This window comes from Amphiprion ocellaris, chromosome 15, assembly GCF_022539595.1.
Source record: "Amphiprion ocellaris isolate individual 3 ecotype Okinawa chromosome 15, ASM2253959v1, whole genome shotgun sequence".
Taxonomy (NCBI): Eukaryota; Metazoa; Chordata; class Actinopteri; family Pomacentridae; genus Amphiprion; species Amphiprion ocellaris.
In genome coordinates, this window is record NC_072780.1 from 5,093,725 (window position 1) to 5,110,264 (window position 16,540).

The 16,540-nt window shown below is 41.4% G+C and overlaps 1 protein-coding gene across 6 annotated transcripts in view; it reads left to right on the forward strand.

The window, feature by feature from the left end:
• The window catches only part of akap9 (A kinase (PRKA) anchor protein 9), an 85,909-nt gene extending 71,085 nt beyond the window's left edge, over positions 1–14,824 (forward strand). For 5 of the 6 annotated variants that reach the window (XM_023265067.3, XM_023265073.3, XM_035945860.2 and 2 more), the window contains 20 exons: positions 64–108; positions 213–1,049; positions 1,375–1,432; positions 1,885–2,006; positions 3,178–3,366; positions 3,524–3,691; positions 4,050–4,155; positions 4,349–4,526; positions 5,689–5,839; positions 5,950–6,294; positions 7,016–7,303; positions 7,415–7,647; positions 9,258–9,363; positions 9,900–10,094; positions 10,416–10,616; positions 10,789–11,021; positions 11,446–11,540; positions 11,620–11,773; positions 12,794–12,924; positions 14,293–14,824. In XM_023265067.3, the coding sequence (XP_023120835.2) occupies positions 64–108; positions 213–1,049; positions 1,375–1,432; positions 1,885–2,006; positions 3,178–3,366; positions 3,524–3,691; positions 4,050–4,155; positions 4,349–4,526; positions 5,689–5,839; positions 5,950–6,294; positions 7,016–7,303; positions 7,415–7,647; positions 9,258–9,363; positions 9,900–10,094; positions 10,416–10,616; positions 10,789–11,021; positions 11,446–11,540; positions 11,620–11,773; positions 12,794–12,924; positions 14,293–14,336 (3,879 nt within the window). In that variant the 3' untranslated portion in view covers positions 14,337–14,824. The remainder of the gene's footprint in view (positions 1–63; positions 109–212; positions 1,050–1,374; positions 1,433–1,884; positions 2,007–3,177; positions 3,367–3,523; positions 3,692–4,049; positions 4,156–4,348; positions 4,527–5,688; positions 5,840–5,949; positions 6,295–7,015; positions 7,304–7,414; positions 7,648–9,257; positions 9,364–9,899; positions 10,095–10,415; positions 10,617–10,788; positions 11,022–11,445; positions 11,541–11,619; positions 11,774–12,793; positions 12,925–14,292) is intronic. The other variant, XM_023265069.3, reaches the window with a different exon arrangement.
• The last annotated feature ends 1,716 nt before the right edge of the window (positions 14,825–16,540 follow it).

Here is a 16,540-nt window from a genome sequence, read left to right on the forward strand (position 1 = left end):
AACTCAACATGTGCTTAATAAGTTTGTTTCCAAGTAAGTTCAAGTATATGGAATTATTTTTAGGAGCGGGAAATGACCATTGCTCACCTTAAAGGAGAACTATTCCAAGTAAGTCAGAAGTGTTTTAACTTATGTTTGTGTTGAAGACAATATTCTTTCATGATACCTGGTTGTTTATATAGTATTTGACCAGCCGCCCAATCGTATTGCAGGTAAAAGCTGAAGAAGATAGAGCTGACACGACGGGGCTCATCCAGGAGCTCAAGGAGGTCAGAAACGATGCGGCTTCCACCAAAGAAGAACTCAGCAGCTACCGGGAGCAAAATGAGAAACTTCAAGAGGACCTCCGAGTCAGTGAATTCTCCAGTTCTAAACTCAAAGAGGAGCTGGAGGAGGTGAGAAAGAGCGTGGACACCACCAAAGAAGAACTCAGCAGCTACAAGCAGCACAATGAGAAACTCCATGAGGAACTACACAGCCGTGAGCTCTCCATTTCTAAGCTTAAAGAGGAGCTGCAGGAGGTACGAACAGCCTTGATGAAGACGGCAGACTCTGGCCCTCCAACTCCTTCTCCATCTCCTTCTCCTCAGCCTCCTTCCTCTACTTCTTCCTCCTCCACCACACAGCCCAAAAGGAAAGGAAGCAAACAGCCGGCTGGTAAGAGCAGCAGTGCCAAAGATAAACCATCCGTCTCCAGGAAAAACTCTGCACCTTCCAGCCAGTCCTCCACCAAATCTCACAGCTCGCGACTAAACAGCAGCTCGGAGCAGCAGCATGTGGCCGTTACAAACTCGTTCACGCAGACCGAACCTCTGCAGATGTCTGATCTCAGTCCAGACAGCAAATCTGCCACCAAAGAGGAGGTGGAGGAAGTCATCGGGCAGTTTGAGGAGAAGATTGTACAGATGCAGGAGCTGCATGCAGCAGAAATCCTTGACATGGAGGCTCGGCACATTTCAGAGAGCGAGAACCTTCGCAGAGACACTCAGGCGCTGGAGGACGAGTGTAAAGCCCTGAAGGCCATCATTGACAAACTGCGATCAGCTGAGGTGAGGCTAGAAAACAAGAAGAAACATGTTGGACTGTATTAATAATGTCTGCCAAAAATGCTTCATAGCTTCCTTATGTATGAGAGGTTCTATTTTCATGGACTGTTTTCATAATACGTTGTATTTTAGTTATGCTTGAAAGGCTATTTTAAAGACCATTTTACAGGCTCTTTGTGTTTCTGAGACATAGTTTGATGTTTTATAGTTGTTTTGAAGGTTGTAGATCCAAAAGACTTGAACAGAAATCTCTTTCATTGTAAAATACTTTGTTTTTCATCCAAAATCAGGAGAAATCTTGACTTTTATCTCATCTCATTCTTTCTAGGCTCCTGCATCAAGACAAGTTCGTCCTACGTCACAATTCAAAGATGGCTACACCAGCGGTAAGATACAGTACATTCAATACTCCTGTGAACTGCTCATCTGCTTACATTTAACTATGTTTTAACTGCTTTAACTATGTCCAACTAGACTGTATTGTCTTTCATTTCTGTTTTAGTAAAGGTTTCAGGTAATTCACTTTAATGAGATGATTGTTCACAGTTTATCTATTTAAAGTAAAGGAGGGGTTTAGCTTAGTATAAAGACTGAAAACAAAACAAGGAAACTTATTGCCTGACACTGTCCAAACTCTATATATTGCTCTGGGTTTTGCTTGAATAAACAATAACTGGAATAACCTGCTGTAAACAGCAGTTCTGATATGGTAGCTGCTCTGATTTCGCCCACATTGTTTTCCTTTATACCCTTTAGTTTATCTTGTTCAGCACCTGTGTTTTGTCTCTGCTTCCCATTTTCTGTATTTTGCTTCATGAGAGTTTTTGTCATCATGCAGACAGCAGCTCAGACTACAGCCAGAGGACTGGATATGACCTCCCGAGCTTGCAGCAGGAGTTCAGGACGACTCCAGAGGGCGCCAGGAGAGAAACTGATGATGCTCTGCCTGACCGGATCAAGGTATAGCTTTCACTGATTCATGAATCATGAGATGATGTGAGAAAAATTAGTGTGAACAAGATTCCTACTTTGATTAAATGTAACTGTTGGCATTATGAAATAACACGTCGCTGGAGTGTTTCTTCTGTCTTTTGTATTATTCACATGGGATTAGTATTACCTGGGGATCTCTGGTAATTTGTGAATTACCCCCCTACATCCGTGTTTCTTGCAATGCATTCACATGGGATAAGCAGAGTCTGTATTGTACTCAAATTTACTGACATTACAGCCCGGATATGATGTCAAATCTGTGCATGTCTGTTGAGTCACACAATACAGTGTGTGATACCTGCTCTGTTCAACATGCTGAACTGACAGTGTTGCCAGGACAACATAATTTGTGCTTTCCAGAACCCTTAGGCTGATACGTCACTGTTAAAATCCTATGTTGTCACAACGCTATTGTTTGGGTCTCATTAGGTTTAGGCACAAAAACTACTTGATTAGGTTCATGGAAAGCTTGTGGTTTGGGTTAAAGTGATCACTTTTAACATGGTATGTAGTCGTCATGGTAACAGTAAATATGTCAAAGCAGCAATGTGACTTGAGAACAGTGGGCAGCGTTGTCAGGATAACGGGCCATCAGGGTGTTTGTATTCAGCCTGTTAAAGATAGGCCTATAAAAATGTTTTTAACCGCATGCTGCTACGCATGTCGTCCATCTCAATATCCTCCCAAATTTCCCTCTTCTTGTTAATCTGATTTTGCCGATTCTGCTAATGGTCCATAGGCCTGTTGTGTATCGGCCTACTCCTGCATTTACACATAAAATGCTGTCAGTAATTTACACTTCAGCCTCCGTAATTCACCCGGGAAAGGAGTAGAAAAAGGCGCGAATAAAAAACAACAACTAAAATACTCCCAGTCAGTCACTGAGATGCAGATTCGCACGGGACTAGTATGATCACAGGACGTCGGTGTTTGGCAAAGTATGGAAGGTAATTTGCGGTGTAATTTTTACTTAACAAATTACAGACATGGCGCATTCACACGGGATTAAGGTCACAGACATCCTCCGCAATTATTACAAATCAGCATTGGTCCTGAGGCTAATCCCGTGTGAATAGGGCTTTAATCATTCAGAAAAACACTAAATGTCAGTGTTTCTGTGTGGTGTTTGTGTAACTAGACGTTGCTCCGCGAGGTGCACCAGGAAGGCATGCAGGTTCTGTCTCTGTCGGAGCTTCCTCTCTCTGAAGGCGAACCCAGCGGCCAGTTCAACATCCAGGGCTGGATGAAGGAGAGAGACGCCCTGCTGGCGACTGTGGAGTCTCTGAAAAGCCTCATCACCCAGATGCAGATACACAGGGAGACACAGGTAGAGGAAACCTCGTCCCAAAATAGTGCAAGATTTTGTCAGACCTGAACCAGTCAGAACGTTGTGATTTCAAAGCACCAAGATATCGAATATCTCCTAAAATGATTTAGCAGAAACAACTGGAAGAAATCTGTATGTGTTTTTGTACTCGCTGCAGATGCCGGGCGGTGTTGACTGGCGTGGGGAGCTCCTGGATGCAGTTCGTCAGGTGTTTGCGAGGGAGCGGAGTGTTCTCAAACACGCCCTCTACAGCCAGCTGGACCTGCTCGACACCAGCGACGCCATCATTCATCTCAATCAGCTGGAGCGAAGACTGGCTGAACAGGTCAGTAACAACAATTCAGTCTCCCTAATGAAGACATTTATCCTAAAGAGTTGAAAATGTTTTAAATGCACAGTAGCACAAAGAAACAAAGTGTCCAATATCCTCTTGATTTATTTATTATTTAAATTCTACATGAATGCTATAGCATGTATTGTGAAGTATTTTTGGATAAATGATATTTCTTTATGAAGTACAAATGCTGGTTTACAACCAAAGGATGAGAAAACTCTAATTTACTGGACAGAAAGACACTTGCATGTTTTTTGGGTACATTTCTGTGTTTTTTTTTTTTTTTGTTTTCTTATTATTTGAACCATTCAGTAACCAAACAGATGTTGTTTCTGTTGTTTTGATGCAGGATGCGCAGCACAGAGATGCCATGGGTTTGCTCCACTTTTCAGAAAGGTCAAGTCTCATCTCTGAGATTCATCAGCTCCGTCGTCAACTAGAACAACTTCATCAAGGTGAACCAGCTCTGGAAAAAAAAAAACTCTTTAAAACTGGACTTTATTACTCATATATTGTTTTTTTTTTTACCTGCAGATTTATCTGTTTAGTAAATATAAGAGGCATAAATTTACATTTTCTATCCCAGCTGGCTCAGTTGGATGCTTTAAATCCAACAGGATATTAATCTGTCCATTCTTTGTCGTTTAGGTGTCCAGCCCGGCCTCTCACTGGCTGGTGAATGTAGCATGAAGGAGGGAGGAGGAGCAGTGGAGGTGGACAGACTGCTCGTAGAGGAGCTGAAGAGTGAACTCTCCCAGACTAAACTAGAGCTGGAGACGACGCTCAAAGCCCAGCACAAGCACCTCAAAGAGCTGGACACGCTCAGGTTAGACATGACTTTCATACAAGACACCAGTGCAGGTTCACCACTTAATCCTGATGTGAAGCTAGCATAACATATTATCCTTTTCCGACAATTTAGATGTGAGTAATTCATTTCAGGTTAAGCAAAGAAATTCATTTTTTTCTTTTTCTTATTCGATTTATCTTATTCAGTCCCTCCAGGATTTTGGGGGATTGTTGCGGCCTAAAGTGCCTGAATTTGCAGTAGCTTTTCTAAAAAATTGCGATGTAAGTTGTGATGTTTTAGACGTATTTGTTGCGATAAAATTGCGGGAGACGGGGGGAACGCTCACAGCTTGTCACGTTAATTAATGAATCTAACTTAACTTCATTATTTCAGTGCTCACAACAGATCTGGATGCAACAGCTTCCGTCACGATGATTTGTCTGTTTTGTGGTCCGCTCGTTTCAACCATTCTCCTAATATGTTTTGCGGTAGAAAAGTGTTTGTCAACCGATGATTTTCGTTTGTATTCCACCACAATATAGCACAGGTGCAACACAGTTTACCTCTGCATACGTGAAGAACATCAGGGAATTGTTTTTCCCCTTCTTTAGCAGTAATTTTTTTTTGGTAAATGGGAGACATTAGAATTGGACATGTCTGCATCTTCAAACCATAAACAAGTACGTGAATTTGGTGACGTACGTTCATTATGTTTGCCCTGGGGACTGCTGTGATTGGTGGAAGTCACTCGAGATTGGCCAAAATTGCGGAAAAGTTGCGGTGATTGGACAAAATTGCAAGGTCGCACAGAATTCACGGAGATTGATTGAATTTTCGTTAATTGTTGCAACATCGCAAATTACTAGAGGGACTGATTACTAAAACTTTGTCACAGTGCATAAAAAGACACTTTTGAGTTCTACCTACTTCTATCCAAGGTTGTGTTGTTTCCATAGAGGTGCAGGACTTTATATTGCAGTGAAAAATGAGTCCACAGTGAGTAAAAATGTGACAGGAGCAGCAATGCCCAGAAACATCTTAGAGTTCAGGTTGTCTTAAGGTGCTTGTTCGAGGCTTTATTTGTTTGAAGAAACACATTTTGTAAAAATGTTCAGTTTTAAGAAATCTGAATCAACAGCACTAAAGTGAGTGTATGATTGAAATTCAGCTCCTTTGAATGATCTCCACATGTCAACAGGGCGGAGGTGTCTCAAAAAGCTGCAGAGGTGGATGCGCTAAATGACCACCTGACAGAGGAGAGGAAGAAAAGCAGAGATCTGCAGTGGACCATGGAGAAGGAGAAATGTCGAACTGGGAGATCGGAGGAGAGCAAACGAGAAGAACTGGAGGTAAGACAGCTTTGCTTCCTAGCTTGGGTTGTCTTGCTAAAACATTCCAGCTTTTCCTTGCAATACACTTGACATTTTAAGATCAAGTCGTGTCTTCATTTCCCCACCAGGACCTGCACATGGTTATAGAGGAGCAGAAGAACCACGTAGCCCATCTGAACCAGACCCTGGTGCAGGAGCGGCAGGCCTCCTCTCAGCTCTCCCAGCAGGCTGAACAGGAGCGCCTCGGCCTCCACACACGTCTGCAGGAGCTTCAAGTACAGCTAGAGACAGAGCGAGCCAAGGCCCAGGAGATGAGCACTGCGCTGGGGAGGGAGAGGGAGCTGAGGACCGGCGTCTCCTCCGACAGCGGTCCGTCCAACGAGGAGCAGGTTCAGGAGGACGGGAGGAGCCTCGGAGAGGAGGGGAGTCTCCTGGAAAGACTGCAGAGGGAGCTGGATGACAAACATGCACAGGTGGGATGTTTGTGGATCTTGACTGAATTTGCTCCAAACCGTTACACAAATTGCACTTTTTAATTCACTGCTCCCGAATAATGATTCACAAAAAGGAAGGTTCTTTTAGCTACAACAGTGATTCACAACTTAAAAGTACTAAATATGATGCCTTCATTTTTTTTTGCTTTTTCTTACTTTCTTCTGTTTTTCAGTTGCATATTTTCAATTCTAAAGCCTACAGACAATATGAGAAGGAAAAAATTTGAGCACTCCTTCTTGTTCAATGTTTTTTGTTTAATTTGTTTTTACATTGTAGAGTTGTACTGAAGACATCAAAACTATATAATAATACATATGGAATTATGTTATAAACAAAAAAGTGTTAATCTTCAGTATTAATCTACAATGTATAAAATAATACAAATAAATAAAAATCATTGAATGAGAAGGTGTGTCCAAATTTTGTGTACACTTGAACTGTTCTCAAAACAAGGACATACAGCCTGTGAGTGTACATGTGTTGCTTTAAATTCAAGTCTTTTTTTTTTTTTTGCTTCACATTAATAATGAAATCTAATTACAAACCAGAAACTTCAGATTGCATATTTCTTCAATAAAATGTACTTGCAACATAGAATTATATTAATGATATATTTGTAGATATGTGATGTTGCAGCTGTATGTTTAAGTGTTGCATCTTTATTTCTCTCTTGATTCGACCTGATTTGTCCTCTTCCAGGTGGTGGATCTCCTCAGTCAGGTGGAGGTCCAGAGACTCGAGGTGGTACGAAAGGAGGAGGAGCTAACTTTGGCGAGTCAGAGGTCTAGACGAGACCAGGAGGCGCTGCTGGAGGCTCGAGCCCAGCTGGAGAGGCTGGAGGTGCAAATGTCAGAGGTCCAGGAGCAGCTGGAGAACGAGCTGGACAGGAGGAGGAGCCTGGAGGAAGAGAAGGAGAGACTGGAGGAGAGGCTGAACCAGTTAGGACCGAGAGAGGCGAGTGGAGCTCTGCAGCCTGGTGGCCAGAGTGTGAGCCAAACAAGCAACACAATAATTGCTTTCAAGTGCCTTTTCAGCAGCTTTTTAATATTGCTTTTTCATGTGGGAGCATTAAAGCTATTGTTTTTATTATCTCAACAGGAGGCCATCTGGCAGAGTGAGTCCACTGATCGCACCAAAGACTGGGTTTTCCAGCAGAAGAGTGGAAATGTTCACCCAGGGAGCTCCACCACTTCTCCTCAAGTGGAAGTCTCTCCAGCAGGCCTCTCCAGCGGGCTACACCACGGCCCCTGGCGTACAGTCGACAAGATTGTGGGCAAACTTCACCTAATTTCCTCGAAGATCCGCAGCATGTCCAGCAAGACCACTGGCAGGTAATCAAAGCAGCTGTCGTCATTGTTTTTACGTTATTAACTCAAAAAACAGACTTGACTTAGATGTTTTCATGCATTCTTCAGAGTTATTTGCTGTCTTTCACCTTGTTGTTTTGGTTGCATGAGCTGCAGTTGTAGTGTTTAAGTTTACTCTTAGTCCATCTTTTAAAAGAGCTGCTGCTAGTGCTCTATAGAGCCTGATATTTCCTATCTCAAGTTGGTTAAGAAGGAACAGGATGGTTTTCTAGAGTTTTTATTCAGAAATACGACAATTCTGGAGTCTTTCTTCTGGACGACCGGTCTTTTATTGGACTAATGCCATCGAAGTGTTTCCTGAACACGTCCAGAAACGATAAATTCATTGTTCGGGTCAAGAAAATGTTCAACTTGTGGCTTCTGAAGAGGGAATATTTGCTGCTTTTATGTGGTTGAAGCCCTGAGTGACGTTTTATAGACCAAATGTCAGCAGAAAACATTCATCTCACATCCTTCTCAGTATTATTATTCCATCAGAAATCATCAGGTTCTTTCTGCTCCACCTTCCTCTGATTTACATGGAATTTTTATAGCATAAAATATCGATACTTATTTATATATATACAAGATTTTCTGAGATATTTCTTTATAAATTGCCTGTCAACCCACTTTCCAAAGTTTTTTCACAGTGATGCATGGAAATAAACTCACAGAAATCAATAAAAAATTATTTTCAGAATTTTGGACTTACTTTTATAAATGAATGATAATGCTCAACATGTCTGATGGATGTACACAAGTTCACAGTATCAGTTTTAAAGGTGATAAGATGTCAGTGTCTGTTTTAACCCTCTAAACCAGAAAAAGCATGTGTCGCCTTTAAAAATACAGAATTATGCCATTCATCACAGCCAGAAGCTTCCCCATGGTCATTGAACTACTCATCTGTGACGTGCTGTTCAGTTGGAAATATTAACTCTAAATCTAAGCTTAAAGTGATGATTTTATTCTGCATGTCTCATTTAAAAATTCACCTAAAACAAACTGTTTGTGCTCACCAGATTCTTTAAAAAACAAAAAAGTCTGCGTTTCTTAACAAAGAATACATAGGTGAATTAGTTGTGACAAACTGACACGTGATGAAGATTTTTTTTTTTTTATTCTTTTTGGCTTAACTGCAGACTATGTTTACACAGAAATGTATGGAAAAAATGTACAGCCTAATTGGTAAAATATCTATTATATGTAGAGTCACTGGATTTTAACAGAACAGGTAATACACATGCACACTTGGAAAAAAGTTTTAAGTGGTATTTTTTTTTTTTTTTAAATGACTAATCAAAGAAATAATTGTGATTCTTTTTTTATGATGGCCATGTGTGAGCTCTTTCCAAAAAATGTCAAAAATAAATGAGTCCCCAAGGTGTAAAAATGTGACGGGAGCAAAAAACACCCACAAACTTTTTGGGATGCAGATAGTCAAAGTAAATTCAAATTCTATAGTACTAGATTGGTGAAATTTTTACTTGCGTTTACATGCAGCACAAACCAGCAGAGCACATAAAGTGTAAAACAGTCCAGAACAGCCTAATTGGAATGTCCTCATTATGAATTTGTACATTTGTTCCGTGCAGGCTGACTGCAGAGGTCGACAGTGAAGAGCTGTCCTGGGTCCAGTCTGGTGTTGATGAGGTCATCACCATGCTGCAGCAATCCCCAGGTCTACCCTCTGTCCCTGAGGTCAGCAAATGTTCTCCTTTGGTGTTGACGAAATCACTACCACATCATGTATATCTGATTTTGTTGTGTTTATTTAGTTAGTTATTTTAAACTTTATTTTTCCATTTTTTCAAAGAACTTTTTTTTTTACAAACAGTAGCTTAACAAGATGCAAATACATACATTAACGAGTGTATAACAGTACTGAGAACAGCAGCGGTTGAGAGGATAGGAGCACAATGCTGGAGTCTGAGACAGGATGTTCCTGATTTTTACAATATTTCTCAGGTGAAAGAAGGAAGTCCTACAGAGTAATTTTATGTGTGAGTTAAAGGACATGTCCTAGTCAAAGATAACTCCAAGGTTCCTCATAGTAGTACTGGAGGCCAAAGTAAAGTAAAAGTAAAGTCCTAGTAAATCATATGTGAGACACAAATTTCAGCGAAAATGAGAAACCTCAGTGAACCAGAATGTGCCGTTCATGTGGGTGTTTTGTAAAGAACATCTGTTGAGCTCTGCACATGGTTGTGACTGCTCATCCATGTGTTCTCCTTCAGAGCGTGTCCCTGCTGGCAGGAGGCTCCTCCAGCTCCTCCAACACCCTGACGGAGCGGCTGCTGAGGCAGAACGCCGAGCTGACAGGTTTCGTCAGCCGTCTGACCGAAGAGAAGAACGATCTGAGGAACCACACACTCCGATTGGAGGAGGAACTGCGACGCTATCGGCAGGCTGGACTTGGATCTGGTGACAGCGTGAGTTCATCACAGAAAAACAAACAAAAATAGAAACTGTGTTCTTAGATCTGGAGGTTACAGTAATGCTGCTGTGCTTATGGTATAATCAGTGGTAATAATCTTCTACTGGGACCATAATATTTGTCTCCCTAATGATACTCCACATTATTCATTCCATGTAATAGACTTGGGTACCAAAAAGAAAGGGATTACTGCATTTGTATGCCTTTACATTCTATTTGAAACAAATGTTCATGATCAAACAGGCTTGAGCATGAATTATTTTTGTCATTTCATGTAGTAGACTTTGACTAAAGAGTGTTTGATTTCTTCTTGTAGTCCAGCAGGAGAGGAACATTAAAGATGGACTCGGCAGGTATGATGTTCTCTCAGGAGCGGGAAGCTTGGACTCGGGAGAAGTTCCGTCTGGAGAAAGCTTTACATCTGGCTCAGTCCCAGGTGGCCCGACTCAGGGGAGAGATCCGGTCCGAAACCCTGCGAGAGATCACCGGGCCTGAGGCCGACAATGCTGCACTGAAGGTCAGCAAATAACAGCTAACGAGAACCTTTAAACTAGTTTGTGATGAGTTTCTTTGAGTCACTCACGTGTATTAAATCACCACAGAGAACTGTTAAAACATGACCACATGCTTGAATGTAAAGTTGAAAAGCTGATTTTTTTCCTTTTTCTTCTTTCTGTCACCATTTCCAGAGGATGTATGGGAAGTACCTGAGGTCAGAAAGCTTCCGCAAAGCTTTGATCTACCAGAAGAAGTATCTGCTGTTACTGCTGGGCGGTTTCCAGGAGTGTGAAGAAGCCACGCTGACGCTGTTGTCCAGGATGGGCAGCCGGCCGTCGCTCTCCAGCCTGGAGTCCCTCAGCAAGCGCCGCCGGGGTCTGATGCGCTTCCGCTCCGCCGTGCGAGTCTCTATCGCCCTCTCCAGGTAGACAGCTGAAAGTCAGAATTAACGTGTTGTGCAGATTAATCCATCATCATGATTAATCTGATTAAAAGTTTTAACGCAATTAACCCATCTGCAGTGCAGAATGACTCAAAATCTCTGAAACGTCTCTGGCGACAGTTTGGGCAGATTGTCCAAGTATTTTCATAAATAGAATAAAGGTTTTGCAAATTTGAAGGTGGGTGTTAGGCTTTATTAAGGGTTTATCCAAAGTGTCTCTCTCACCTTTACATCTTTAAAATGTTTAAAAGTTCAAGTTTCCTTTAATTTTTCAGAAGCGAACTTCAGTCTGGTTTGGTTCAACGTGTTCTTTGTGTTGTGTTGAAATGTAACACAACAGTGTGCTGTGACAGAGAAAACACAGAAAAAACAGAGTTTATAAAACTGGTTGTTTTTGTTCTTCCAGAATGCGTTTCCTTGTGAAGCGATGGCACAAAGCGACAGGGATGAGCTCCACAACCTCCTGCAGCATCAACAAGAACGGAACAGGACAGACTTTAGGTAACCAAAGCTCTTCTTGCCTTTTGGCTTTTTCCTGTTTCCAGTTTGAGATGATTCTCATTCTCTTCATCTCTTTAAGGTTCAGAGGTGAGGGACTCGCTGTATCTTCATCCAGGCAATGTGGAGATGTACAGAGAAAGAGGGAGTGCAGGAGGAGGAGGAGGAATCTCCAGCAGCAGAGGAAGAAGTGGACGTGAATCCCCGCGATCGGCCGCCTCCTCCATACATCCCAGGTACAACCTTCAGCAGGGATGCTATCAGACTGACTCACTACATGCAGGAGGCGTTTATAAACCTGTTATTGGTCGCTCATGTCAGCCGGCTCTCTCTGTCCGTCCTCTTTCTACATGTTACTGTTTTCAAAATCCAGCAGCAACAGGCCACGCTGACATTTAGATGACATTTAAATCACAGTGTTCTCCTCCTGACAGGCAAATGTTCCACCGTCACTATTTTAAGGGAACACCGAAGCCTCATCTGCCCACAACAACCGTGACTGGATTACAGAAATACAAACGAGCCACAGTGTTTTTCTGCTACAGCAGGCCGTTTTGTTCTCCAGAACAGGCTGAGCAAGACTAGGATGCTACTAACAATTAAGTTTATAATTTCAAATTTGATTATTGTGGGTTAGCCAATAAAATTTCCCTTGGAAGACATTTTTTCTTCTCACGTTGCCTGTTTCTGTACTTCCAGCTATCTGGTAAAAAATTCAAATACTGAAAATAACAGGAATGAAATTGCTAACAGTGTCTGTTCAAGTTAAAGTCAGAGTGTGGTGGTAATAATCATGAAATTGAAAAAAATACACAAATCTTTTTATTTGAGAAGCCAGACTGTGTTGAATATAGTTTCACAGATTATAGATTCATTGAAACACCTTTCTTTCAATCAGTTAATCTGCCATTTCATTACCTAGGAGCACTAATATACACATTATTATTTCTTTTTTTATTTTAAATGTGCTTTATAAGTAAATTTGAATGTGGCTTTGACAGTCACTACTGTCATAAGCTCTATATCATGTGCAGATATTTTTTAACACACAAACTCATTGGCATGTTAACTAAAATATTTATAACATCCTGATCATATCTAGTTGTTTTGCATTTCCATAATTCATTGCTTATGTTGACTTTAATGTATTGAAAGAAAACTAAACAGTGTAAATTTTACTTTTGTTTAGATCAGTTTCTTTAATGCTCCGTCATGTTGTCATTTAGAAGCGTTTCTTGTGTGTGTTTGTTGTGCAGGTATCATCTGGCCGGAGACCACGGACCTCTCACCTGTTCCCACCTGCAGAGCTACGATCCCGACCGGGCGCTCACCGACTACATCTCCAGACTGGAGGCTCTGCAGAGGAGGCTGGGCAGCGTCACATCAGGTAGCACACACTTCAGCTGGTTTACAATACAGAGACAAGGTTACAGCTAGCTGTGCTGCTCCATTACCTCTGGAGAAAGACAGTATGTGGATGTATATACAGTCATGGAAAAAATGATGAGGCCACCCTTGTTTTCTTCAATTTCTTCTTCATTCTAATGCCTGGTACCACTAAAGGTATATTACCTGAAGAATACAATGAACACAACAAAAAATCAGCTGATTCCATAATACTTTATGTCCTATTTGACATGCTTCAGCTTCATTGTATTCCCAGGGTATATAAGAGGACATTTCATGTCATCAGCAGCACATGCAAAGGTCTAGAGTGGTTTCCTGCTGACATTCAAGCCTTAACACAACTCACAAGTTGTCAGCTCTCACATAATGCCTAAAACCAAATAATTATGTGAAGCCACGAAGGCAGCCATCTTGGCACTGCTGGAAATTGGCATGATTGAGAGACAGGTAGCCAAAAAAGTGAAGATCTCCAAGACAGCCGTTCATTACACCAAGAAAAAACAAGCCCAACATGGTTCTACCAAACTGCTAGCTGGTCACAGCAGGAAACGTCTTTCTACCCACCAGATGACATCACTTATCCATTCCTGAGTCAGGAATCATCATCAAAGCTCCAGGGACCTTAAAAATGAGTGGACACTGTAGAGAAATGTGATGAAAATTACTGGAAAATGTCTTGATATCAGCTCTTAAATGAAACTCTTATGAGCTATTTTAATTGTTATCATTATAGTTGTCCAAACAAATGTACCTTTAGTTGTGCCAGGCATTAAAATGAACAAGAAATTGAAGAAAACAAGGGTGGTCTCATCATTTTTTCTATGACTGTATGCAATTACTACTGAGATTTCTGACTCAGACTAGAAGATAAAACTCACTTTGACAAAGCAGCTTTAAAGATCTGTTGCAACTGAAATCTGCAGACACAGTGAGACAAAATGTGGTACAATTAACACCTAAATGTGATTTTGGTGTGAAAGAAGGCATGATATGGAGGCAAAATATCCCAGTATCTCAAAATCAGCCAGAGCTGGCTACAGGAGATTCTACTTCAAGCTTTTCCAGCTGTGAAAGTTTAATTTTCTGCCTTAAAAAAAAGACCCAACTAGTATTGAATACTGTTTTGTGGAACATGTCAGTGTATCAGAAATGTTTCATCTTGATGCTGTCCAGCGACGTAATAAACACATCTGCACTTGAACGCATCATCTCTTCTACACACACAGCCACACAGATTGGTTGTTCAGTAACAGCATGTGCACAAGTCTAATCAATCCCAGTGCTTGTTGTAGCTTTAACTCAGCAGCGTTCTGTCAGATTTACCAAACTGTTTTTCTTCTCCCTGCAGGTGCTTCTTCGTATGCTCAATTGCACTTTGGCTTGAGAAGATAAATGCTGACAAGTTAAACTTTGGCTTGAAGAAACTCAGTTGCCTTTTCTCGTGCTGAGCGCTCTGCTGTTTTCTATCATACTGGTGTGGACTGTATCTTCCCATGTGGACCAAAACACATTTTTTTATTAGTGTACGACATTGTATCAGGCTTTTTGTCGCCAGCACTTGAAAAACAGCTATGTTTGTAATTTAATCTGCCTCTTTGTTGTGGATGATCTACAATCATGTATATTTGTCTGATGCTAATTTAAGACTTTGTGATTAATTTATATGTTTGTGTTGTATGGGTGGAGCGTTCTGTAGAGAATGTTTGGGTTTACTGTTAAGGAGGCTGCTACTGGATATCCTACACTACACTGTGTTTTGTTTAGGCTGGACAGACTACAGAGGACATTTGTAGAGAACGTATTTTTGTAAAGCGTAGGAGCTTTGAATTTTCTGGGTATTTTGTCAAAAACTGAAATAAAGAGGACTACATTATATGAAAGACGTGTATTTTTCATTGGCTGTAGTTTTTTTTTTGTTATTTTACAGTTCATTTTCTTTGAAACATCGCCATTAACAGAAAACAGGGAAAAAAATACCTGAAAACAAACCAAATGACAAAATAAAATGTTGATGATGGGATGTTTTTCAAGTTACTTTTCTTTACTTATGGTTATTGTCTGGCAATAACCATAAGGGGGAAAAATCAAAAGATCGTATTCAGTGTTAAAAAAGCAACTTTGTGCAAAAAATTCCATGTAAAATGCATCTTGGAAGAGCATTTCCTATTTCAGTGACAGAAATATTGCACAAATATTGGCCAAACTGTCAAAAATGAATACAGTTTCAGGAGGTTTTCCCCTGAATATACTGAATGAGCAGGTCTTTCCATCAGTGGAGGTTTTCTTCCCTGATGACATGGACATGTTCCAAGATGACCAGGTGTAGCCAACACTGTGCCCGCGGGCGCCCGGTTGCCCGCAGGGACCATGTGACTTGTCCCCCCACCCCCTTCTAAAAATAACACTAGTCACCATGAAATACCTTACAAAAATTATAGTTGCTGTTCTTTTTAAATCAAAAATACCTACATTAATGTAGATTTTAAATTACAATATTTATTATAATTTTTTTAAAAAACAAAAATGTCTTCGGTGTAAATGAACTTTGACCTTGTCCGAGTCAAAGTTCACTGCGCATGTCAAATCACCACGTCACTCTGCTGAAACGTCCGCGCGCAGACACTTTGGGAAGCTAGATGTGGTTTTTACCTCCAAAACATGACAGAGAAGTGAAAGAGAAAACACTGTTTTCACGATGACTGGGAGGAAGAGTTCTTTTTCACTACAGTGTGTGTCCTATTTGCGGGGCGACTATTGCGTCGGCAAAGCGCCACAATGTGGAGAGACGCTACTTTAGCCGCTACAAAGCTTCCATGCTAACTAGCCACCTGCTAGCGCACATAGACTGTATGCTAACTAGCCACCTGCTAGCGCACATAGACTGTATGCGCACTACGGACAGGAAAAGCCCGGCGGACGGGTTTCGGACGTACAGTAGTGCAATTGAAGTGGTGGACAGAAAGCCTTAAAGACAGCTTTGGCATCTACAACGCGGCGAAAAGTTTCTTCGTGGAGAAAAATGTACCATTAGAAAAGCTTGTTTCATTGACGACAGACGTGGCTCCTCCATGACGGGTCGGCATGCAGGCTTCATTGTACGATGCAGAGGTGATCCAGACTTCCCAACATTCCTACATTACTACTGCATCATTCACCAGCAGGACATATGTATGTACAAAAGTGGCCGGATTTGATCATGTGATGACTCGTGTCGTGAAGATCATAAATGGCTCCAAAGCCAAACAACCAGGACATTGAAGGTGCTGCTGGAGGAGCTGTCAGCTGAACATGGTGACCTGTTACTACACACAGAAACCCCATGGATCAGCAGGGACCAGTTTGCAGCGTTTTTTGTCACTGTTGGCTGAAATCAAAGAGTTGATGCAATCCAAAGGGGAAGACACCTTGCTGCTTGAGGACACTGAGTGGATTCTTGCCCTGGCATTTTAACGGACATCACTGGGAACCTGAACCATCTGAACTGTGAGCTGCAACGTAAAGGTAAGACATGATAAGCTCTGCAATGCCAGGCTTCCCACTAACACACATTTACAGACAGAGAAAGAGGTAACATGTTGTCATTCAAAACACCGTGC